This window comes from Agrilus planipennis, unplaced genomic scaffold, assembly GCF_000699045.2.
Source record: "Agrilus planipennis isolate EAB-ADULT unplaced genomic scaffold, Apla_2.0 scaffold55, whole genome shotgun sequence".
Taxonomy (NCBI): Eukaryota; Metazoa; Arthropoda; class Insecta; order Coleoptera; family Buprestidae; genus Agrilus; species Agrilus planipennis.
In genome coordinates, this window is record NW_020438918.1 from 28,362 (window position 1) to 54,497 (window position 26,136).

At 34.9% G+C, this 26,136-nt stretch overlaps 2 protein-coding genes and 1 long non-coding RNA gene across 12 annotated transcripts in view; 2 read left to right on the forward strand and 1 right to left on the reverse strand.

Annotated features, from left to right (window-relative positions):
* The first annotated feature begins 1,145 nt into the window (after positions 1–1,145).
* LOC112904215 lies at positions 1,146–2,138 on the forward strand. The gene has a single exon (XM_025973703.1). The coding sequence runs from the start codon at positions 1,146–1,148 to the stop codon at positions 2,136–2,138; it is 993 nt and encodes a 330-aa protein (XP_025829488.1).
* A 4,536-nt stretch (positions 2,139–6,674) lies between these two features.
* LOC108741884 (WD repeat-containing protein 19) overlaps positions 6,675–26,136 on the reverse strand; it is a 132,300-nt gene continuing 112,838 nt past the window's right edge. For 9 of the 10 annotated variants that reach the window (XM_018476850.1, XM_018476849.1, XM_018476852.2 and 6 more), the window contains 4 exons: positions 19,685–20,141; positions 11,427–11,728; positions 6,966–7,042; positions 6,675–6,910 (listed from right to left, as the gene is read on the reverse strand). In XM_018476850.1, the coding sequence (XP_018332352.1) occupies positions 6,817–6,910; positions 6,966–7,042; positions 11,427–11,728; positions 19,685–20,141 (930 nt within the window). In that variant the 3' untranslated portion in view covers positions 6,675–6,816. The remainder of the gene's footprint in view (positions 6,911–6,965; positions 7,043–11,426; positions 11,729–19,684; positions 20,142–26,136) is intronic. The other variant, XM_018476851.1, reaches the window with a different exon arrangement.
* LOC112904214 lies at positions 8,050–13,900 on the forward strand. Its single transcript, XR_003230958.1, has 3 exons — positions 8,050–8,088; positions 12,619–12,906; positions 12,956–13,900. It is a non-coding gene; the product is annotated as an uncharacterized LOC112904214 (long non-coding RNA).

Genomic DNA, 26,136 nt, shown 5'->3' on the forward strand with positions numbered 1-26,136 from the left:
CGCGTTAAACTCTACGGTCTCACCCTGAAAACAATCAAATGCACACGGGGTAAACCAATAGTAAAGTATCTAGGGCACCAAGTAGACGCTCACGGCATCAAACCATTGCCACAACATGTAACTGCCATCCAAGAGTTTCCGAAGCAGGGCAACATCGCGGAGCTCCGGAGATTCTTGGGAATGTTGAATTTTTACAGAAGATTCACCCCCCACGCAGCCGAGCCGCAGGCGTGCCTGCACAGGATCACCGCTGGCGCGAAGAAGAAGGACAAACGGCTTATCTAATGAACCCCAGCGACCGATGCGGCATTCGCCGAATGCAAAAATCAACTAGCCGAAGCCACGCTCCTCGCACACCCCGCTGAACACGCCAAGCTGGTACTCGTCATCGACGCATTCAACACGGCTGTGGGCGCCGTTCTTGAACAGGTGATAAATGGTCAACGACAACCACTCGGTTTCTTTTCCAGGAAGTTCTTGCCAACGCAGACCCGCTACAGCACCTACGACAGGGAACTCCGTTTACACTTACCATTTATACCGCCATCAAATTCTTCGAGCACATAATTGTAGGTACGGAAACGGTAGTCTACACGGACCACAAGCCGATTACCTACGCCTTCGACCAGAAGCCCGAAAAAGCATCGCCCAGACAGCAGCGCCACTTGGATTATATCGGACAACACACCACAAATATCGAGAACGACGTAGCCGACGCTCTATCCAGAGTCAACGCCGTCTAGATGCCAACCATCATCACGACTGAAGAGATCTGTCGCGAGCAGTGCCAGGACCAGGAACTCCAGGAGCTAATCCGAGAACCTAGGTCCCTGGTACTCAAACAACTGAGAGTCGACAGCACGGATACCACCTTCTACTGCGACGTGTCCGCTGAAACCATCCGGCCTTACATTCCGCAACCGTTGAGGAAAGGAATCTTCGACGTGGTGCACAACACCTGGCACAGCAACGGCCGCGCCACTCGCAAGGTCATCGCAGGCAAATTCGTCTGGCCCGGCATGAACAAACAGATCGCGCACTGGGCCCACACCTGCCTGCCATGACAACGATCAAAAATCGGCAGACACGTCCACCGAACACCAGTCCACATCGCCGTTCCAGACGAACGCTTCCAACACGTGAACATGGACATCATAGGGCCAATGCCACCCTCACGAGGATACAGGTACTGCCTAACGATGATCGATCGTTTCACACGATGGCCAGAGGCAACGCCGATCAAGGACATAACAGCGGACACCGTCGTCGACGCGTTCTTTCAGACCTGGGTTGCTCGATACGGCGCACCTGGAAAAATAACACACGACATAGGAACGCAGTTCGACTCCCAACTGTTCGACGCAATGACGACGATGATTGGTTGCAAAACAGTCAGAACAACCAGCTACCACCCAGTGGGAAACGGATTGGTCGAGAGATGGCACAGGACTCTCAAAGCAGCAATAAAAGCACACGAAACATCCAACTGGGTGAATGTGTTGCCAGTTGTTTTGCTTGGCTTACGCACCAGCTACAAAGACGACATCAAAGCCTCAGCTGCGGAGATGACCTACGGCACAACTCTTCGACTCCCAGGCGAATACTTTATGGAGGACGAACCGTTACCGGACCCAAATTTCTTCCTCGAACATCTCCGCCAATCCATGAGGAAGCTCAGACCAAAACCGACGGCGCACCACCATAAGCCGAAGATTTTCACTCACAAGGCTCTACACGATTGTACCCACGTTTTCGTACGAGTCGACCGTGTGAAAAAACCGCTAAAGCAGCCGTACGAAGGACCGTTCGAAGTAATCCGAAAAACAAATGAATTCTGTTTCAGGGTTAACGTCAACGGCACACCGACGGAAATCTTGATCGACAGGCTCAAACCCGCCTTCATCGAGAACGAAGCCGCGACAACACCAGAATCAGACGAACACTCCAGCGCAGGCTATAGGACGTACCCGGGCCCACGAACCAGACACGTTACTTTCGCTCCCCAACCTGGTCGCTCGAGGCGAAGCACTGTGGCGATACACAGAACCGAAAGTATTGTTATCGTTACGCGATACACAACTGTCATACTGATTTCTTTACTTGTGTTACCTCGTTGGAATAAAATTGATATCCATTAACATCGCGCTTTATTTTGAACTCACTTTGTCAAAATCCAAGGAATCTCCCGGCGTCAGTCCTGGTTTTTATTATAAATGTCACCCGAAAACAAAAGTTTCAACTGTGGTTTGCTTGATCTGTGAAAATGTTTATCATCGTAGTGATTTTGAAAATTTAAAAAATACAAAAAGAATCAGCAATGTTTTTGTAATCTGTCCAGAACATCAAAACTTTGACCTAACCTCTAAAAAAGGTGAGTTGGCACTAACACGACTGCTAAAACTATCATCGCTCAGATAAAACTAAAACAAGAGGAAAACATTAGAGAAGATTTTTTAAGTGACATAGTTAATAATACTAGAAGTGTGGATCGCAATTTAACTTGTGAAAATTAAAAAATTTCCAGTCCCAAAAACAGTAAAAGAACTCAAATCATTTTTAGGCTTAAGCGGCTACTACCGTAAATTTTTAAAAAATTATTCCAAAATTGTCATTCCCCTCCGTTTTGTTTAAAGAAAAATACATTGAATTAATGTGAAAGATCAACAAAATGAACGAATTTATGACAAACGCTCCAGTTTTAGCTTATCCGGATTTTAATAAACATTTTTCAATTACCACCGATGCTAGTGATAAAGCGATAGGTTCAGTTATTTCCTAAGAAGGATACCCAATCGCTTTTTACTCTCGTATTCTTAATACGGCTGAAAGAAATTACAGTACTACAGAAAAAGAATTATTAGCTGTAGTTATAAACATTTCAGGTCCTACATATGTTATATGCTCAAATTAAGGAAGTCTTTTTAAAAAGTTTATTGAGCAAAGCTACAATACACACACGGTGTAAGGTCTAGTCTACAGCTAAAGTAAAGCATCGTTATTGTAACAAGGTTTATATATGGCAAATTATTTTATGTTATTATGTTTTATCCCTATATTACGTATCTAACATCTCCCCCATTAAATTGAAAAATGAAAGTTTATTTCTAAAATTAATTTTCCAATAAGATTACAATTTAGAACAACTATTTTTGATGGTTGTTAGGAATTATAGGCGACTTGAATTTTCGGGTGGAGCTGGGTTTATGCTCGACTGTTGACATTTCCATCGATGATTGATTTGGATCATTGTCGACTTCCTTGTTTATAGATTGCAATGCGGATTTGGAAGTTTTCTGATTGCGAAGATAGTTGCTCGTTGATTTCCATTTCAGTATTCTTGACCAGCAACAACAGCGACATAAGAAGTATGTCAAAAGAAAAAAGAAAATTAGTGTTGTTGGTGTTGCATAGAACCAAGTTGAATATACAGATGTAAAGCTCCTAGTGAATTCTTCCAATATTTCTTTTTGTAAGTCGGCAAGCTTTGTTTTAAGAATCGGAATACTTTCTTCCTTTAGGTAGTTGAGGTCAATGGGTTGACTTCCGAATGTTTTTAGAATTTTGATGTCTTCATGACAGCAATTTCGGGGTATTTACGGGATGTATACTACAATGTCCTTTACTCTTACGTTTCGTCGGTCGTTGGTTGTAATACGAAGACCGTTGTTGAAATAGCAGATACATTCTTCGTAAATGGTGAAAAGCGATGGTTCGTTTATCGTGACTTTCTTAATTGCGTAACTCTTGCATTTATAGGTAATGTGTAGATGTTTGGTAGATGCGTGTAGCCAACTAGTGGAATTTGTTTGCTGAATGTTCTTTTCGATTGCTTGAATGCTACAAACGGCACATTCTTGAGGGAATGTTTTGTGCATCAATAATTTTGGTAGACAACGGTTGGTACTTTTGGTATCCTGGGGTTTTTCCGTGTGAATGGTGGGTGTTAATTCATTCATTTCAAGGTATCATTGGTGATCATCAGAAATTGCCACATAGGAAGTTTCGTGAATGATAGTATGATAAAGGTCGTTCTCAAATTTAACAGGATAAGGATATGCTTTATATAATCTCAATTCAATATTCATAACCAACGGTATTGTTAATTTAATTAGTATTCTTTTTTTATAAATGAATAATTTAGGACTCATAATTTGGTAATATTTATAAATGTTAAAATCGTCAAAAGGAAAAGGCAGTGTGTTTTCATTTTGAGCGACATGACTCAATTGTTCTTCTAACTGGACGTGATTCAAAACGCTAGGGTGCAGAACGTTGATTCTGGCAAAGGACAATGTTTCAACTATTTCATCGACCTGTTTATTCATTTCTATTGCTAGATCGTTTAATAACGTGAGTAAATCTAAATATTGTAAAAAAATGCGATTTTCATCTAATCTAATATTATTGTTAAAAATCTGTTTCTTTATAACCGATATATTTTCCAGGAGGGTCTCTTTGTTACTATTTATTTTTGCTAGTGAATTATTAAAATCTGATAGTATCATTTCTGTCAAGTGCGCTTGCTCACCCTGGATTTTCAAAATCTTTTTATTGGAACTTTGTAGTTCATTTATTAATTTGTCATACTTTACTGCATCGTCTGAGTCAAGGGTTCCGAAAAGGGTTTTCAATCCTGTTCCAAAAATATTGAACCAACCTCTACGGGTTCTTTTTGAGTTCGGTAGCAAAAACTTAATTTCCTTTAATTTCGTCTCTAATTTATTTATACTTATTTTCAATAATGTTGAGTGCATTGTGTTGAAATTGCTTCTATTAATATTATCGCCTATCTCGTTTATTTCTTTTTGATATATACCAAGAACAATGAAATTTTGGAATAGGGGGGTCAAATCTTTACAAATCAGAATTTCGTATTCGGAATCAGAGGGGTGAAGGAGTCCTTTTCCTTCGAGATGGATTCCATTATCAGGTAACTTTTCTACAAGGAGTTGCTCGTGGGACCATCTAAATATGATATAATCCTATAAGGTTTTATTTGCTCAGTGCTTACTATAGTAAAGTCTTTATTATTGTTTTTTTTGTCTAATTTAACCGTATTATGGGAAATAATTTCAACTATAGTATATGGTCCAAGCCATTTACATTGATCTTGTTTATTTATTAACTGGTTTTTTAGGAACACTTTGTCATTTATGGAATATTGAAGTATAGGGGTCTTAATTTTGCTATCATACTTTTCTTTTACCTTTATTTTAGTACCAATTTGGTTTGAACGGGCGACTTCTCTTAAATTTTGTTGTTTTGTTTTTTATTCCATTAAATAATTAGAAACTGGGACTTCGTTTAATACATCTTCTTCCGGATTTAAGAAATTCCGGTGCTTGAAACCGTAGAAAATTTCGATTGTCAATTTGGTAGAATAATGTGTAGAAGTATTGTAAGCGAACGTGGGAGAATTTAAAAGTACCTTGGGCCCTAATTTATTTTTTTCTTTCGTGGAATATACCGCAATTGTATCCTTAAGTGAACTAATTACCCTTCCTACCATACCATTTGTCTTCGGGTGGTAACCTATTGAATTGGTATGCTGAAGATTTAGTTCTAAAGTGAGTTTCTGTAGTATTTTATTCACAAATTCTCCACCTTGATCAGTGTGGATGCGTTTAGGAACACCGAACGTGGCGATAAAATTTAGAAATTTGGTTTTAATTGTTTCAGCTTCCTTATTCTTTAACATGTAGGTTTTCAGATATTTTGTTAATTGGTCTTGTATGACAAGAATATGTTTTTTATTTTTAATAGAGAAATAGATTTCGGCTATGTTCATGTCTACGCGTTCGAAAGGATAGGTAGGAGTTTCAGTAATTGTTAATGGGGATTCGAAGTTTCGTCTAACCGTTTTGTTCTTTTGGCATTCTAAACAAGAATTTACGTAGTTTGTAACATCTTCTTTAATTTTTGACCATGTGAAATATTGTTGAATTTAATTTATAGTTTCATTGATTTTGTGACCGTACGCAGGTGGGTCATGATGCATTTTAATTATTTCGTGTTTTTTACTAGGGTCGTCTGAATATTTGTATTATATGTGTTAAAACAGTGTTTTTAGAAACTCTATTCAGACATCGTACGCTTTAACTCAAAAGATTGTGTAATTTAGAATGACTAGCCACCAATTTAATTATAGTTAATTACTAATTTATTAGTATAATAATAATCTTTACCTACCTTACTAGATAATTGGGGAACATAAAAATGGCAGGGAATTATCACATGGTGAGTGAAGAGTGAAGTACTCCTTTATGATAAACCGTCTTACCACCTTGCATCTTCGTGATCTTGAATTTGACTCGCCACTCTCGACTTCTTGACTTGATTCGACTTTCACATTATCGTTACTGATTTCGCTATTTAAACGGTTGCTAATTGCCATACTAACACAGTAGATATGTAGGTGTTAGCTTGCACTTTTGGATAAATAATTTAGATGTATCAACTTTGTACTAGTGAGCTAAATAAGAATTTATGGATATTATGTAACAATAGTTTTTCGTAGCCAAAAACAGACTCAGCATCCATCCATTGTGGCTACCTATGACAAAATATGAAACCCGCAAATGCACCATCAAAACATAAACCAATTGATGCAAGAGAATTTGTATAGTCATAGGAATTTATATATTCGTAACTACTCAGTAGGCTGAATGAACATATTTCTTCTTAATAACATTTATTAACATATACATACTATATACTATATACTACCATGTTACACAAAGCACAACACAAGGTCTTGTAATTCTTCACAGTTAATTAAAATAAGGGTCTAATTACTTTCATTGCCTTCATATTGAACTACATAGCCAACTCAGATGTCTTTTCTAATTTGCTTGGATCAACACTTGAATGACACATTGGACATAGTTTTTCTTCTTCGGTATTTAATATTCTAGAAAATAAAACATAAGAGTAAAGCGTTGTTTAAAAACATTAATGAAACATACTCTAAAAATTCCGATCGTATAGCTGGAAAAGAACACTCTGGACAAACTGTAATATCGTCTTTTACAATATGACGACCCTGAAATTATAACTGTTAGTCGTCTTAATAAGGTTAGGTTATTGGACAATACAATTACTAAAAATGCTAGATAAGACGGTGCTTAGAATGTTTTAAGAATATCTAGACACGCGGCAGCGTGTTTAGTCAAGTTCAAAGAAAAAGGAAACTGACGACACAGTAGCCGTGTGTAATTTACACGAACCATTTCGAGATACATTGACCCGCTTCACAATTCGAAATCTATTTGATCTACATACATAAAATTTCTCACATTTATTAAAGCCCCATTTACCTCTTCATTATTCAAGTTATTAAAAACTGTTTCATCACCATTGAAAGTTTGTAAATGCTTGGTTGTTAAATATATTAATAATTTTTAATAATAATCTAACAGTGTGGTCAACAGATACATATTGGCCATGTGCACGAAGGCAGAATTTATCACGTGAATGCTACCAGGTGCGAATCCAAATACATCAAGAAAGAAATTAATATTGGGTTAATTTAGCTTTAGGTACTCCTTGATGATTCGCCTTAACGATAAATAAAATAATACTATTCTTTTTTACATATACAGGGTGTCTCACGGTGACCACCCTTTAGAATATTTCGGAAACTACTTCTATTTAAATTTCGAAAATTTGTAATACGAGGGTGGATTGATAAGTTTCCGGCCTAACCAAGAGATGACGCCACTAGGCCTACCTTGAGGTGACATTCTATAGTACCATCCTTGGATAGCTTGTAGCTATAGTTTCAGCCCGATCTCCTTGCTAGTGTAGGTTTGACAGCACGCTGAACAAGACGCCTCTGTGGTTTTCGTAAAAATGGAAAAGCAGGAAAATCGTGCTGTCATCAAATACTTTTATTTGAAGGGGTTAACGCCGAAGGAAATTAAAAAAGAGATGGACTCAACACTGGGGACATCCTCCCCGTCATATTCAACCGTTAAGCAGTGGGTTTCCGAGTTTAAAAAGGGTCGTGTGAGCACCTCTGATGGGCCTCGCTCAGGACGCCCCGTTGAGGTCACAACTCCAGATATGATCGAAAAAATTCATCAAATGGTGAGCCTGATATTATAACTCGTTTCATTTAAAAGTTTTAATAATAAATAAAGTCTTTATTCTGTTGCTTTAGCTAAACAAAACCATATACATTCGTGTTATCCTTTACTATACCTCATATTTACTAACTATATGAGTTCTAGGCATTTCTTTGAATTTATGCATATTATTTGAGCATTTTATTTCGTTTGGTAAATTATTAAATTCTACTAATCCTTTATAAGAAATATTATTCTGTATAAAAGAGATGATTCATTTGGTATATAGAAAGCATTTCTAGTCCTGGTATTGTAGGTATGTATATCCTGTATAGAACGTCTTTCCTCCACAGTCTGATCGGAGTACTACCCATTTTTTATTTACGTATACAAGGTCATCATCATCATCATAAGGTCGTCAGTCCTAAGACTGGTTGGACACGTACCTCCACTCTTTCCTATTCTGAGCTAATTTTCGCATTTCCCTAAAACTAGTACAACTCACATCCTTAACTATTTGCGAACAGTAACCTTACCTAGTTCTACCTCTACCTCTCCTAACTCGTGTTTCTGCCTCTAATATATCTTTGACTAGACCTTCATGTCTGAGAAGGTGTCCTACCAACCTATCTCGCCTATTTTTTATTGACTTCCATAAAGTCCTCTGTTCTCCTATTCTTTGCAATACCTCATCATTTCTAACCTTTTCTACCCATGTTATCCTCAGCATCCGCCTATAACACCACATTTCGAAGGTTTCCATGTTTCGCACCCGTACAATGCCGCGCTCCAAAAATACATTTTTAACAACCTTTTCCAAATTTCTAAATTAAACGTTCGCGAGCATAGAAATAACTTCTTTTTATTAAAGCCGACACGACTCTGCACTATTCTCTGCTTTATATCCCTACTACTCCTTCCATCCTGACTTATCTGACTTCCTAGATATCTAAAATCAGCCACTTCTTCTAATTTTTCGTCTCCTATCCTTATATTCGCTCTTTGCCTACTTTTTCTTCCCTTGCATACCTACTAGTATTTTAGTTTTACTTTTATTTATTTTCACACAGTACTGATCTGTAAGTAACGCTTCTATTTTATTTAAAGCTATCTAAACACCATACTTAACCGTAGACAACATTACGTTTAGTTGTCAGTTGCGTTTTGTTATTCCATGAAAGTTGCGTTTTGTTATACCATTTTTAACAAATGAACGGCTAGACTGATATTTTGATTGATAAATTTTTCATTTTGCTGTCAGATGCGTTTTGCCATTCCATGTCAGTTGCGTTTTCTTATACCACCTTGTTTTTCATGATAACGGTATAAAAATCCTATGTTCCTCCCCTGGTTCTAAGCTACCTTCCCACCAATTTTCAGCCAAATCGGTTCAACCGTTCTTGAGTTATAAATAGTGTAACTAAAACAGTGGTAGTACTGTCGAGACTTCGAGATATAATCTACGTTCACGTTGTCAACGCAGCACTACCACTGAAGATGTCAGCCGCAGTAGCTGACGAAACGTCTAGACGGAACAGTTCACTTAGACCACGGCCCTATAGCCCGAATCTTCATTCTACTATGGATTACGGCCGTGAAAGCCTTTGTTCTTATATTAAAACCTAACTAATAACACAGGTCTGCGAAAATTTTTTTTTGAAGTTTTTTTCTTAAATTGTTAATGTTTGTCGTAATTGTCTTAAAAGTAATAGAAAAAAATATTCATATGGTGTATACCACGTCACATTAACCCATAAATGCTCAGAGAACACATTTCCGTTTGAACCCTTCCCACGTGATGAGTACGAAGAAAAAATATTCGATAACCAGTGTTTCTATGTTTTTAACGATGCTCTTTTCGATGGTGTTACTTAAAGTTACCTCCGACAATATTAAAGCATGGAAAAATCGAAAATAAACAAAAAAAACGTGATTTTGGAATTGACTTTTTTCTTAAAAAGTAATTATTTGTGTCCTTACCATTTTTTTAAACGCCTAAAACCTATGTAGATCATGACCTCGATATCTAAACATGAAAATAATCACCGTTGATCAAGTCGAAATGCCTTTACAAACTGTTTGATCAAACCAAGTTTAAAATAAAGTGGTGGAATACTTTTTCGGGATCATTCAAACTCGTATTAATTGACATTTTTCACTCCGACTTCCAATTGCATTCTAATTTGGACATAGAAATACCGAATAACAATGATTTTGATCTACGATAAGTCCACTGTCTTAACACTTCAATACATAGCCGGCATATTTTATCGTAACCCAGTGTTTATCATTGTGACACAACTTCGTTTTGAAGTAAGCTTAATAAGCATTTTTTACACAGTTTGTTATATTCAATCTTTCCTTAACTATTGTATATTGCCTGCAAATGTAAAAAAATACATTTGAATTGTTTTAACAACTCCGAGAAGCCATAGTTAAAGATAAATCAAACACAATCTTTTATTACACGTTAATATTCGCTCTCAATAATGGCGCGCTATAAACTATTTTTTTTTCAGGCGGTGTAAACGATTAGAGTTACTTTCAGACTATCTAAAATAAAGTAAAAGACAATATAATGTTCAGTCAGAGAGTATTAAATAGAAATATAAACTATAAAATGAATTTTGTGAAAAAACAAATAAATTTGCCCACTCAAAGAGCTATATATATATATAAATATATTAATCTGCATACAAAAAAGAAATGTGTAGTGATACGTTAAAACAAAGTGTATATTTGAAAAATACATTTATATGCCTAAGATAAATTTATACAAAAAACTTTATTATCGCAGACCTGTGTAATTAATAAGAATAAACAGTCTGTGCCTGTGCGGTAGAAGAAATGAAAAAGTAGTACCTACAAAAGGCTCGACAATTATTGCAGATTGGGGTATCGAAATGTTTCTGCTAACCGCCGCTGCTGGCGGTACTTGTTTACTTACACATAGCGAATTCTGTTTTTTCTGAACATAAAAAATTCATTTTATTGTTTTCTGTAACACTTAAAATGTTTCGGATAATTATGCTTCATGCACTTTATCATTTTTTGCAATTTGGAGCATATAAACAGAGCTTTTTATGAAATACGCTACTCATCTCTGAAAATTAATTTAAAATTGCGACACCCACGTCATAGCTGTGTTGCACGCAGAAGAATTTATTTAATTATATTCATCATATAGATGAGTGCAACAAAAATAAAACAAGTTTACATGAAAATAATAAGGCATAAACGACTAAATTATCAAAATTTGAAACGTTCAAATATTTTTTGATAAATAAATTCATTAAATTAAACTTTTGGTAGTGGCCAGAGCTATTGCCGTTAAGAAAGGTATGTAAGAATATATCATACCGTGACTATGCATACAGGAACGTTCTTTTTACAGCCGCTACAAAAAGTTTCCATTTCTGGAAACAGTGTACCACAATAAGGACAAGAAGTAACTGATTCAACCAAGTCATCATTTAAATTCGCACTAGTAGAGTTTTTCGGTGCCTTTCTTATTATGCTTTCGATTTTGTTAAGATACTTGGAGTCTATTTGTTTTCTGTAGTTTTGGTTTTGTATTAAACTTGTAGCGTACTTATAAGCGCTATGTTTTAAATCTGCTCGATAACATTCGATTACGGTAGATGTTAATATCGGAACAATATCTGAAAAACAATGATTAAATTAGTAACTTAGGTTAAAAGCACAGAAAAGAATTCGAATGATATTTGCAGTTAACTTTAAAAGCTATCAGAGGTTTTCCTATAAAATCAACTCCAACTACCAATTTCTGCAGATTATTATGCCTTCAAAATGTGAAAAATAGTAGATTCGGCAAAATCTGCATCTTGGGGTCGCCTAGTTTTCTTTTCGCATCATATCCTATAATATAGGTTGAAAGGCTCAGTGGTTTACATAGTAAAATATCGAGAGACTCAATATTCCTTAAAATTTGACGAGAATAGCTTTCGGTGCTAGTCCCGCATACTTTTCTACGAAGGTCATTCAATAGTGAAAGACACAAATTGATCTAATAACATAATAGTAGGTAGGAGTTTGATATTATTTGGATTACAAGTTAATAACAGTAGAATAAGCTATGATTAACAAATTGGTAAAAATTATTTTGCTTATTACATCAAAAGGGTATAGCAGGGTAAATCTAAGCGAGATGCCTTTCGGAAAACTTATGTCGATATTTTTATCTTGACATCATATCAGTGAAACTATTCTCTAAGTTATCACACTTCTGCTGGCGTCAGTTTTCCAAATAAATTAATTAACCACATTTTGAAAATTTTTTTTCCTTTTATCATCATCATAAGGTCGTCAGTCCTAAGGCTGGTTGGACACGTACCCTCTTTAGTATTTAAGAAGAAACTGTCTTTTCTTTTTTAGAAAAAGTCTTTAGTATAAAAATTGAGCGAGTTGTGATGAAAATAAGGCCGATTTCTACTTTTTTCAGCGAAAACAACTCCCTAATTACCCCCCTAATTAAAATTAGTCATTACCATTTTTCAATTCTCTTTATTTGTGTATCATTAATTCATTTTAGAAGTTTGATAGTATAGAAAGCTTGATTTTGAAATAATTGGATATAAATAAAGGAGAAGGAAGAGTAATGATAGAAAGTTGGCTGAACAACAGAAAGCTGGAGGAGGAAAAACAAAGAAAACTGTACAGCCCAGAACAAGGACATAAGGTGTTAAGAAGTAGAAGAAATAAAGGAAGAGAATCAGGAAAAATGGAAAGAAAATTATGGAAAACGAAAAAAGGGAATTACAAGAAAGAAGAAGATGAAAAATTAAAACAAAAGCTACATAAAATGCAGGAAAAAGTAAAGGTAGATAAAAATAAAACAATTAGAGAACGAGACAATGTGAAAATTTCAGGAACTGGAAGAATGATTTTAACTAGGACAAAAAAATTAAAAGAAGATTGGAGGGAAATGGAACTAGAGGAGCTTGAGATAGACATGTGGTGAAACAGGTAGGGGAACAAAATAAAAGAACAAGGAGAATGGATATGGAATTGGAATAAAAAAGAACGGAAGAGAAGAAACTAAACCTGATAATTTTTGGAATAGAATTAGAGGAAAACAAAGCGAAGGGATAGTTGAAAAGAGTTATAAAAAGGTATATAAAGTAAAGAAAGTATGGAAAATTGAAAACAAACTTAAAAAGGAGTAGGGAGAAAAAATGCAGGTGATTAGAAACGACAGAAAACTAAGAGGGATGGAGGTTTAATAAGAGATAATATGATTGTGGAAGAGAGAAGAATACAAAAGATGCTAGAACTAATGGTAACAGAGAGGAAAAAGAATGTCTATAAGTTTTGTCCGAGAAAATAACAAAAGATGAGGTAGTATCGATAAGGGACGAGGAAAAAGAAGCAATAAAAAGAGAGAAGGTCACCGGATGTAACTAAATTTTAAATCGGTGTACCTACACTGAAGACTCCAAAAACAAATACAGGATCGTTAGTTAAATAAACATGTACAGTCTAGAACACTAATTATTATAGTTAAATATTTTTCACATTGTAAATAGTATAAATGCATATATAAATAATGTATCAGTAACCACAAATAAATAAATAAATGTACCAACACTTATACACATAAGCGAATATTTCATAAGTTTGAAATGTTATTATTTTCGGTGAAATAATGGGCACATTGATTTTTAAAACAGCTTTATTAGGTGATCACGATAAACTAAACAAAAAAGTTATTGGGTCGGAGGTAAATTCAGTTCTGCCCGTTTTAGTCGTATTTTTGTATATTAAAGTACACAATATATGGGTGTTTTTCTTTCCTTTTTATATATATATTCACACCAATCACAAACATCTTATTCAAGAAAATCATTAAAAAGGTCATTTTTGGCTGTTTTCGAATATTAAATATATGGTGTCTTTTTCTGTTTTGTATATGCTATTTATCAAAAACTAAAGCTGATAGACGATAATGGTTTTTATTTTCAGAGTCAGAATAATAAATGTCTACGTAAAAGCTACATAACCTTCCGGAAAAGAAATTGTAACTGTTATTGCCAAAAAAAGTTAAATCTCCTGATAGCGATTCAAATGGTTATTTTGTGAATTCCATGATTTTAAAATTAATACTTAACTACAACTAATAATAGGAAGTGACGATAAATCTACTGTTTTCCGATTATTTGATACAAATTCCATAGATATTTCCTCAAGAAATTCGATCATTTTAGTTACTTATAATAAAAAACGTAAATAACAAAACTAAAAGAGGTGAGTATAGGGAAGTGTAATAGGGACAGACAGACAGAGGGAAAACTTCTACATGTGAATCTGAAAAAATATACAGGGCATTCCATAAAAATAAATAAGTTTTGATGGTTCGAAGTGTTTCATCAACCTGTATAACACTAAACAACTTTTAACGTAATTACAATAAATTATGGGCATCATCCTACCTTCCTTTCAAATAGTAATACTTCAACTTGCATAATACAAAAAATATGCAAGCTTTATAAAAGTCCCCCTAAATTCCAAAATAACACGTAAATTCTGAAAATTTAAAAATACAGGGTGTTTCAATTGAAATAAGAAATGGATGGCAACTTCCGGTAAAACCGGAAGTGCTATAAGACTGGCACTTTTTATTGAAAGAGAGCACCCTCGAAAACCTTAGACCCCAAAACTCTAAAATTTAATTCAAAGTAGTTTCTGAAATATTCTAATGTACTATCACTGTAGGACACCCTGTATGTAGAGCAGGTTTCTATTGTTACTATTTATTCGTTGTACTCTATTCCTTCTTCCGAAAAGAAAGGAAGATCTTGGTATTCAAGAGTCATTTTGCTAATTTAGAATTACGATCCTTCATGTTCAACAATCAAGTGAATTTAATACCGAAAGGATACGGTCGGAAATGATTTATTGAGCACACAACCGAAAGAAGTTCCTTCTTCGTAGTTGAGTACCTACTTGTCGTGTAATTCAATGTCTATGAGGCAAACGATATCGAGCGTTCAACACCATCCAAGTCATCGAACTGCGACAAAACAGTGCTGATGGCAATGATCAAGGGTTCGATCGTTTATATATGTACATTCTTTTTCAAATTCCGAATAATAATAAGTAACTAAATGTCTGCATATGGAAAACATTGTTTGACTCCGTTAGTAATTTTGACAATTTAGCCAGTTCTTTTACGTGTTTCTCATTGTATCCTAGAAGCCTCAGAAATACCCTAACATCTTTTGCCGTTTGAGGTGTTGGAAACTTCGATATAACCATTACTTTTTTTTTGGATCAGGTTTTATTCCGTTTGGTGATAACAAGAGGAAAACAACCTCCCCATTAAGAAGCCTGCATTATTCCGGTTAAATCTTTAAATTGTAAGAGCACAAAATTTCGAAAACTTGTTAGCATGTTTAAAATGTTCTTCAATTGTGTTACCAATAATTAGAATATCGCTGATGTAGACAAAGGTGAATTTTGCAATGACGTTCCGAAAAATTTCGTACATGCATCCTTGAAAGGTTTAGTAAATTCAAAATGACACTGTTCGGTCGCTTTTTCTATATCTGTCAGGTTCAATCTAATGGAAGGCCATTGCTAAATGTATAAAACTGAAAAGTTTTGCATTTTTAAATGAATTAAAGATAGTTATGTTCAGAATTAAACGTCTATCGTCAATATTTATTAGTTTGAGTTTACAGTAGTATACACCTATTCTCCACTTCCGGTTTCTACTATTGTCGAGTTTTTTCCTATAGGAGAGTTCTAAGGTGAGATGGATTCACGAATGATTCCCTGTTTCAAGAGAACATTAATTTTTCGTTTACTTGCTATTTGTGTATGTGCGAGTAGCGGTAATTTTTGCAATAGATAGGATTATCTATTACTGGTCGTATGAATTTCATGTTTCATGTTCTTATTAAAAGTTAGCGGTTTGCCCGGTTTTAGATATATAGTCGTTACAAACACCTTCAATCTTGTTTTGATAGTTTCAGATATATTTGCTAAAATAGTTTTTTTTTAGTGATTTGTTAAGGTCGAGTGAAATAGTATGAATGGTGACGTTAGCGGTGTTTTTTTCAAGCGAATATAACGGGAATTTATCATCATTATACATTAAAACCTTTTTATTGAAATCAACTGCGTAATTGTTTTTAGAATGAAAACCTAAACATAGTATTCCATCGAAAAGGGAAAAAATCTACCAAGAAAAATTTTTGATTCCTCCTGCTTCTGCCTCTGAATTGTCTCTGACTGGACCTTCATGTCTGAGAAGGTGTCCTACCAAGCTATCTTGCCTATTTTTTATTGACTTCCATAGTGTCCTTTGTTCTCCTATTCTTTCTAATACCTCTTCATTTTTAACCTTTTCTATCCACCTTATCCTCATCATTCGTCTATAACACCACATTTCGAACGCTACTAACCTTTTCTTTTCCTCCGCGCCCACTATTCACGTTTCGCACCCGTTACTAACCGTTCGCGAGCATAGAAGTGACTTCTTTTTATTAAAGGCGACACGACCCTGCGCTATCCTCTGACTTATCTGACTTCCTAGATATCTTAAATCAGCCACTTCTAATTTGTCGTTTCCTATCCTTATATTCGCTCTTTCCCTACTTTTTCTTCCCTTACATACCAGTATTTTAGTTTTACTTTTATTTATTTTCATACAGTACTGTTTTGTCAGTACCGCTTCCATTTTATTTAAATTTATCTCTAAGTCCTCCTTGCCAGATGCTAATGCCGCTATATCATCTGCAAATCTAAGCATACTAATCATTTGTCCCTGTATATCTATCCCCACAGTTGTACTGTCTTAATGATGTTGCTAGCGTCTTTCATGTATAGACTAAAAAGTAGCGGTGACAGTGTGCATCCCTGTCTGACTCCCTTCCTAATATTTACTTCTCTACATTGCAACCCCATCTCTACAGGTATAACTGCCTGTTGTTCTTTATACAAACTAAGTATTATTCTTCTATCTTTGTAACTTATCCCTACATTTTTAAGTATATTTAACATCTTGTCCCATTTAACATTGTCAAAAGCTATTGTAAATCTACAAATCCTATGTACGCCCTCTTTCTTTTTTCTATCGTTTTCTCTATTGTTACCCGTAAAGCTAGAATGGCCTCCCGCGTTCCTCTATTTCTTCTAAACCCAAATTGATCTTCCCCTAATAGTTCTTCCGCCCTTTTTTCCATCCTCCTCTGTACAATTCTAGTTAAGATTTTTGACGCATGGGAAGTTAAGCTAATTGTTCGAAATTTCTCGCACCTATCCGCGCCCCTCTTCTTAGGTAATGTTACTACTACGTTCCGTTTATAATCCTCTGGGACTTTCCCCGTCTCGTAAATGTGACTAACTAGCTTAAACATACGATCTCTAACCTCTTGTCCTGCATGTTTTAGAATTTACCCCTGTATCCCATCTACACCTGATGCCTTATTAGTCCGTAATCCACTTATATAAATGAACATAAAATAAACGCGGTGTTAAAAATAAAGATGCTAAAACTATAATTTTGATAAGAACGTTTTGTTTTTATTGTTGCACCGCGCAGCAAAAAAATTAAAATGATTTAAAAATAGTTAATTCGTAAATTATTTTACATATGTTATTTAGGTAGATTTGAAATATCTGTGTCTATTTTGCTGAACTAAACACAAATTTTACCACATTCACATTGAAATTCGAAGTAGACGAGAATCCTCAACTTCATTATAAAGAAAATGTCTAAAATAAGCATAGTCACATAAAGTGCCGACTTGTTGTTAGTGGTGGAAACGGATACTACATTTATATTTTTCAGGTCTCTTTTACTTATAACTGTAGCTGAGTAATACGGGATTATAAAAATAGCTGTATTCTTCAAGATACGTCTGTAAGTTAATAGTATTATTTGTTATTTTGATGTTAATCATTTATGAAATTTTTGTTTTGTAGGAATTAGTTTCATGACCTAAAATTAAAGAACAATAGCTTTTTCAATAAAATATACCCTAATATAATTATACATAAGTACACTAATAATCGTCATAAAAACAAGAAAAAGCTTCAGTCAATTTCAACTACAACAATTTTATAAAACGCGGAGACGGAATACTTACAAAAGTAAGTGAGTGAAACACGTGTCCACGTTTTATAAAGTTGTTGTGGTTGAATTGTTGTTGCTATATTTAAAAATCCTGTAATATGCAAGACCAGTCACAAGCTGTATAAAATAACTACAATCTTGATGGTTTTAATGTGGTTATATATGTTATATGCTCAAATTAAGGAAAAGTCTTTTTAAAAAATTTATTGAGCAAAGCTACAATACACACACGGTGTAAGGCTTAGTCTACAGCTAGAGTGAAGCATCTTTATTGCAACAAACTTTATATATGGAAAAATAAGCAAAGCTAAGCAAAATGTCTTATTATGTTTTATCCCTATATTACGTATCTAACATATGTATGTATGTATGTTTGTGTGTAAGTATGTATGTACGTATGTATTTATTTTTTTTTTTTGTATCAAGAGGGGGAAAATTTACTGACCGGAAAGTCTCCTGACTTTCCGAGTGTGGCGGCTCGGACTAGGCACTTGATCACTAGACTAGTAATCCCATCTCTAGAACATACCCACTAAAAACCCTAAACTCTTGAGGATACTCCATTGCACCTCGCGCGGAACCGCCGTCAGGCNTAGGATAAATTTTCCCTAATCGGCGCCATGTCTTTAGGCTCCTCCCATTTGACGGATCCCAATAGGACATAGTGTGCAACAGAAGAGAAAATAGAGAAAGAGTTAATAGAAAAATAGGAGACTCCTCAGTACTGGTACGAAACGTGGACTGTGGACATGGTGGAAAAGAAAAGGTTAGAATTGTCCAAAGTATTGCGTTGCAGGCGAACGATGAGGATCATCGTGGATAAAGAAGCCTAGAAATGAGGAGGCATTAGAAAGATTAGGAGAGCAGAGAGTCGTACGGAAATCAACAAAAAATGGGCGAGATAGATTGACTTCCATAGAGTCATCTGTTCTCCTATTCTTTCTAATACCTCTGGGCACGGTTATCATACTTGGTTGAAATTTTTGCTGACATACAAACTGTGTAAAGTAGACGCCGATATCCATGTCATTACTTTTCTGCCATCCCTCGAATATATATATATATATATATGTGTGTGTTGATGCATATATTTATATATTTGTTGGTTAGTGATACATTACTCAGGTGTATCTGTATGTATATTATTTACAATGTAAGGTGTATTTGTGTTCAGTCTGTACACGTGTTTTGTGTCTTTAATTAAATTTTTTAATTACTTTCGTATAATGCACGGAACAGTTGCAACACTGCTCTTTGAAGGAGAAATTGGTAGTCGGGTTGCAGAGTTTTCCATTGTGCTAAATATTTCTTTAAACAACCAGTGTTAATTCCAGATACCACAATTTTAATTTTGCGGTAAGGAAACAATAATAATATTGAATTGAAACTTAAGGATATAAGATAAGGAAATCTCCTTCAGATTTGTTTTAGAATTATATTTATATTACTGTAACGCTGTGTTCATTTTGCGTTATCACAATCAAAGCTTGGTATAAACTAAAATAAATTAGATACTTACGAGTAGGAAATTTTGATATGTTTTCTGCCACTCTAAGAAGAAGTCGAGCCGACAGCAAATGATTACCCCTTCTGATATGTAATCGGACTAAAATGTAGCTGTGCAAAAGCATTAAAGTATGGTACATATCTTGTGGAATACTTATTCCGTTTATTTTGAGCTCCTGGTACATATTGAATAAAATATCTCGAGCATTCTTGTAATTTCCGTTTATTTGCTCCTCGTTAGCAATAATCAACGCAGATTTGGTGGCGTCTTTGTATTGTTTACGTGCCATATATAGTTGGAAAAGATATTTAGGATCTTTAGGATTACCGTCCGTTTCACCTAAGAGAAACTCGATCAGCCGGGCTGCTAGTTGCTGATTATTCGATGATGCTACAGCTTCAATAGCGAGAGAAATTGCTGCACTTTGGTTCATTGTTGATTTTGAAGCTCTCAGTAAATGATCCAAAGCCTACAACAATTTTGATTACTTTACTACAAATTCTTAATCGCCCAAAGGTTTTAAAGTCCTTCCCTATTCAGGGTTGGTTATCATAGAAGATAAAAAATTACATTAATCAATATTAATCGACACTGCAAAAGTATTCTGGGCTTGTCACTGTGTCAGCATATTTATATAAGGGGACAAAACAGTGATTTGCCTTTTAATGAGGTCCCGTAGTTTCATTGAACTTAAGAGGATTAGATGAATTTTTCAGAAAATTTTTAATGTATTGAGAAATAGGCGAGATAGGTTGGTGGGACACCTTCTCAGGCATGAAGGTCTAGTCAGAGACATATTAGAGGCAGAAACATGAGTTAGGAGGAGTAGAGGTAGACCTAGATTAGATTACTGTTTGCAAATAATTAAGGATGTGGGTTGTTCTAGTTTCAAGGAAATGTGAAGCTTAGCTCAGGATAGGAAAGAGTGGAGATACGTGTCCAACCAGTCTTAGGACTGACGACCTTATGATGATGATTGAAGTTACTTGATTTTTTTCATAATTACGAATCAAACGAGTTTCCAGATTTTTAGTTTATTGAGAAGTGGTTTTGGAATTAATTTGATCTACTGCTGAATTTGATTGTTAACAGCATCAATAAGTTAAATAAATATAGGAAATGAATTAAGAAAATTTTAATAATANGTCCCTCATTACCGGACACTTAAGGAATAATAAAAATAAAAAAAGACCTATAATAATGTAATTTGTTTACTTAGGTTTAGAGAACTCTCAACTATATATGCAATCATTACAGACATATATGCAGTCCCAAATATTATCTTAATTATAGTAAATACTAGGAAGAAGTTACATAATAAAAATAACATTTTCGAAAATGTCCCCTTATATCGGACAGTCAACTTTTTCTTTATTATTTAAACTCAAACATTATTTTATCAACTACAATAGAACAAATTAACGAATTAACAAAGAAATCTAAACTAAATCTTAACAAACTTTGGTCATAACTAGGAACATTTTCTAAAAATCAAGAAGTTTTAATCGTACATCCTGCAAAAATCACAAATGTAGTTAAATCAGCCTTTTTAAACATCAGCACACGCTTCGTGAACCCACTGATTGCAAGCTTGACAGCGAATCCAATCTTCACCATTATTTTCTTGGCAGATCACTTCATAGTACTGTTGATAATAATAATAATAAAATTATATTTCCAATTCCAAAATTATATTTCCAATTCCAATTTGTGCGCCCTCAACCTTCCATGCTATGAACACAATCCCTACCGGACTTTCCCCAAAGCAATGCCTCGTTTATTAGACATTGTTATTTTCGACAATTCACTAGAAAATTACTACAAACGATTAAAAAATGTATTCAAACGATTACCCCAATTCAACCTCAAAACTGAAGTAGACAAAAGTGAATTCTTAAAACGTGAAACAAAATCTGAAGGAATTAAACCAAGCCCTAGAAACATTGAAACCATAACAAATTTCCCACAACGTCACAAGATATAAAATAATTTTTAGGCCTGACTAGCTACTACCGTAGATTTATTTCATACTACGTAAAAAATCGCGAAACCTTTAATACTACTTGCTGGGGCGCAATTGAATAAAGAAAACACTTTTGCTATTCGCATTATTATGAGGTTTTTCCTCGGCAGGTAACGTCTCTTCGCGTTTTCGCGTTGGTCACTAGATGGGTCGATGGATCTTCCCATCCACTAACAATTTTGTGATTGTAGTCACCGTAGTCACTAACTATAGCTTAAGGTTAATAACACCCCACTAACGTACCTCCACCCCCTATATTTTGTTGTTATATTTAAGCATTTTTCTATCTAATAATCATTCGGTTCTATCTAATCAGTTCATCAGTAATAGTTAATTAGTAGTATTCGTTCGTTGTAGTTTATCATTTATCATTTAAGTATTTTTCGGTGTTAGTTTAAATGTATGTTTGTTTATTAAAAAGCTAAAAATCACGTAAATTATTTATTGTTCGTTCTATCATTCCACGAAGACCACAGATAGAAATTATTCGGGCGTTATATCCAAAAATATCGACTTCGCTAAATTAATTTTTAACTTAAGGATATAAGATAAGGAAATCTCCTTCAGATTTGTTTTAGAATTATATTTATATTACTGTAACGCTGTGTTCATTTTGCGTTATCACAATCAAAGCTTGGTATNTTATTAAAAAGCTAAAAATCACGTAAATTATTTATTGTTCGTTCTATCATTCCACGAAGACGACAGATAGAAATTATTCGGGCGTTATATCCAAAAATATCGACTTCGCTAAATTAATTTTTATCGAAGAGGTTAAGTGTTCCTTAGGAAAATCTAGGCAAGTAACACACCCGCAATAATCAACACTACTATTGAATAATAATGTTCGTCAAATTGTTGTTTATTATTGTTCACAAGCTGGAGACTTCTAGAGTGGAGACTTTAGAATACCACATACAGGATCGGTGGAGGGTAATTCAGGGGTAGGAATTGTAATGCGTGGGAATGCAGGGCAAAGTGTAGAAAGTTATTTACAATTTAAAAAAAAGCGATAGGATAGTCATGGCATGCCTACATCAACTTACAGTGATGAAGATGCAGAAGTGGTTTATGCAGTATTGGTGGAAGGGCACGAAAAACTAATAGTTGTAGACTTCAGCGCACTAATACGTGAAGGTAAAGACGGTGCAATAGCAGTTTTTTTTGGATTAGGCATTAGAATAGATAGATAGACAGAATTTTGCGAAAGACATAACCGTCGCGAATAATTTACTCAACCATCACGTTAGGAGACGCTATACGTGGAAGATGTCAGGTGATTTAGGGAGATATCAGTTAGATCACACATTAGTTAGGGAAAGATTTAAAAATCAAGTTAAAGACTGTAAGAGCAGATATAGACAGCTATTGTTACGAAAACCAATCTTAAATGGAAAATAGTGAAAAAAAGGGAAGGTAAGAGATATCTTGACTTTGAAAAGCTAAAATGTAGCGAAACGCGGGATTAGCTAGGTAAAAGGACAAACGAAATACTAAAGGTGGCGTGAGAAAAGAATGAGGGCGACATAGAGGCAGGCATTAAAACGTGTTCAAAGTCAGCAGCTACAGATGTATTAGATCTTAAGCAAAACGAAAGTAGGAAACCCTGGATAACAAACAAAATTGTAGGATGAATAGAAGAGAGGCGGAAATACAGAAATGGGACAGGCAAGAAAGGAAAAAAAGCTATAAGGCTACCGTATAGCTATAGGATATAGGCTATGTGTTTTAGACCATGCAGGAATTTTTATAATGAGTATCCTTTTTTGTAAGATAAATAACAAAACAGTTTCCCATATGCTGCCAACTTAAGAAGACACTGTATAACGAATGATTTTGAAAGACGCCAAAACTACTGGAAGTTGCATCAGTCATCTCAACGCGAAGCATTTAAGGCCTAATAATATCCGTTTAACTATTTATACATATATACGAGGTCTGTCTGAAAATTATCCTACTTGCTTTTATATCTTCGTGCCAGTCTTTGAGCGACCTCTGCCAGGCATGAACGTCAACAGTAAAGTATCAGAAACTTATCTGTTGCTCGCTGACTATTACAGGACGTATAGTTCATCCGCAGCGTATATTTCTTTACAACGCCTTTTTCACTTTCGTTGAATTTTATTATTATTGTTAAAAATGACTGAAATATAAGATCAACGAAGTTGCATCAAATTCGGCTTCAAACTCGGCAAAACAAAAGAACAATATTCACAGTGGAAGCTCTCATCTGAATCACGTCTGAAAAAAGCACGTCAAAGTTGGACCTGTGACTTGGTAGTTCCCGAATTTGAAAACATATAAGGGATATGAAATATTATTCTGAAAATTCATTTTTTGAATTACCCCACTACACGCCACCTCAAATTAATGAGAGAAAAATTGTTACTGTTGTCACACCCCCGCCGGGAATCGAACCCGGGACCTTTGGCTTTACGCACCAATGTTCTGACCACTAAACTACGAGAGGTGACAACAGCAACCACGACCAACTGACCTACAAGGTTATCCGTCGTACTAATGTGACTATATACTGAATATAGGGGGAGGTCTCTCATTACCGGACACTTAAGGAATAATAAAAATAAAAAAAGACCTATAATAATGTAATTTGTTTACTTAGGTTTAGAGAACTCTCAACTATATATGCAATCATTACAGACATATATGCAGTCCCAAATATTATCTTAATTATAGTAAATACTAGGAAGAAGTTACATAATAAAAATAACATTTTCGAAAATGTCCCCTTATATCGGACAGTCAACTTTTTCTTTATTATTTAAACTCAAACATTATTTCATCAACTACAATAGAACAAATTAACGAATTAACAAAGAAATCTAAACTAAATCTTAACAAACATATATGCAGTCCCAAATATTATCTTAATTATAGTAAATACTAGGAAGAAGTTACATAATAATAATAACATATTCGAAAATGTCCCCTTATATCGGACAGTCAACTTTTTCCTTATTATTTAAACTCAAACATTATTTTATCAACTACAATAGAACAAATTAACGAATTAACAAAGAAATCTAAACTAAATCTTAACAAACTTTGGTCATAACTAGGAACATTTTCTAAATATCAAGAAGTTTTAATCGTACATCCTGCAAAAATCACAAATGTAGTTAAATCAGCCTTTTTCAACATCAGCACACGCTTCGTGAGCCCACTGATTGCAAGCTTGACAGCGAATCCAATCTTCACCATTATTTTCTTGGCAGATCAAACAAGTTGTTGTATTTTCGATCACTGATGTTGATTATTTTGATGTTGCAGGGATCACTGTCTTTTTTGTTGAATTCGGTTTTTTACTCTTTTTTATTTTTGTCGGATCGTTAGTTTTCTTGCCTTGAAATTGTTACCTTTTAACCACTACAGGCTTATCCATTGTCCAAACAGGGTACTTTTTGGCACATTGTAGACTACAGACGACTTTCTCAGAGAAATTATTACAACAACAAATAAAACTCATTTTAAATGTGTCTGGAATCGGGGAACCCTTAGGCACACCCAAGAAAAATTCTCACTCATAATGACTGTTATTAAACACAAAAAAACGCGTGAATTATGATAGTTTAGTAGCAAACAAATAATAATTAACCAGTATTAATACAATTTAATACTTTCAGTACGGTTTACAGACTCCTAAACATTACTTAGAACAGAATTTTTACTTACCTCAACCGTTGCACAACGCTCTACGACAAACGAGTCAACATTAACTGGTGCGTGTTCCTTCTTGTACTTCACTTGGGTATAGCTTTCTAACTGCGGCACAAGTAACAAATTGGCGCACTTTTTTAAACTGATTTATATTTTGTCCAGCTTTAGGAGCCGTCCGGGGTTACGGGACTTCCCCCTACTATGATTACACTTACATACAATTTAGACATCTTAGTCGTGGTTGCTGATGTTACTTCTCGTAGTTTAGTGGTCAGAACATTGGTGCGTAAAGCTAAAGGTCTCGGGTTCGATTCCCGGCGGGGGTGTGACAACAGCAACAATTTTTCCCTCATTAATTTGAGGAAGTGTGTAATGGGTAAAAAATTCAAAAAATAAATTTTCAGAATAATATTTCATATTAAACTACCTCACTTCCAAAAGATGTCTAAATTGTATGTATGTTTAACATATAAAGGATACCGGTACAACGACAAAAGGACGGTTACAGATAATGCAGCGAGGGTACTCAAGACTATGCGAAAAACTGACTTCCAGGACTGCTCCGGAAACTATAAAAACCTCTGGGAGTGTGTTATTTAATCAAACACAGACAGATCTCATACATACGTATGACAAAATGAAACACATTCAGCAAAAAGAAATGAATAGGAAAGTAGTTAACAATATTTTAGAGTAAAGCGAATTTAAAAAGTATCGATTAAAAATACGAATTTCACTCAAGCTTCAACATTGAACTGCTCCA

Excerpts from the sequence above, each read along its gene's own strand:
- LOC112904215 (XM_025973703.1), top strand. The coding sequence starts at position 1,146 with ATGGACATCATAGGGCCAATGCCACCCTCACGAGGATACAGGTACTGC.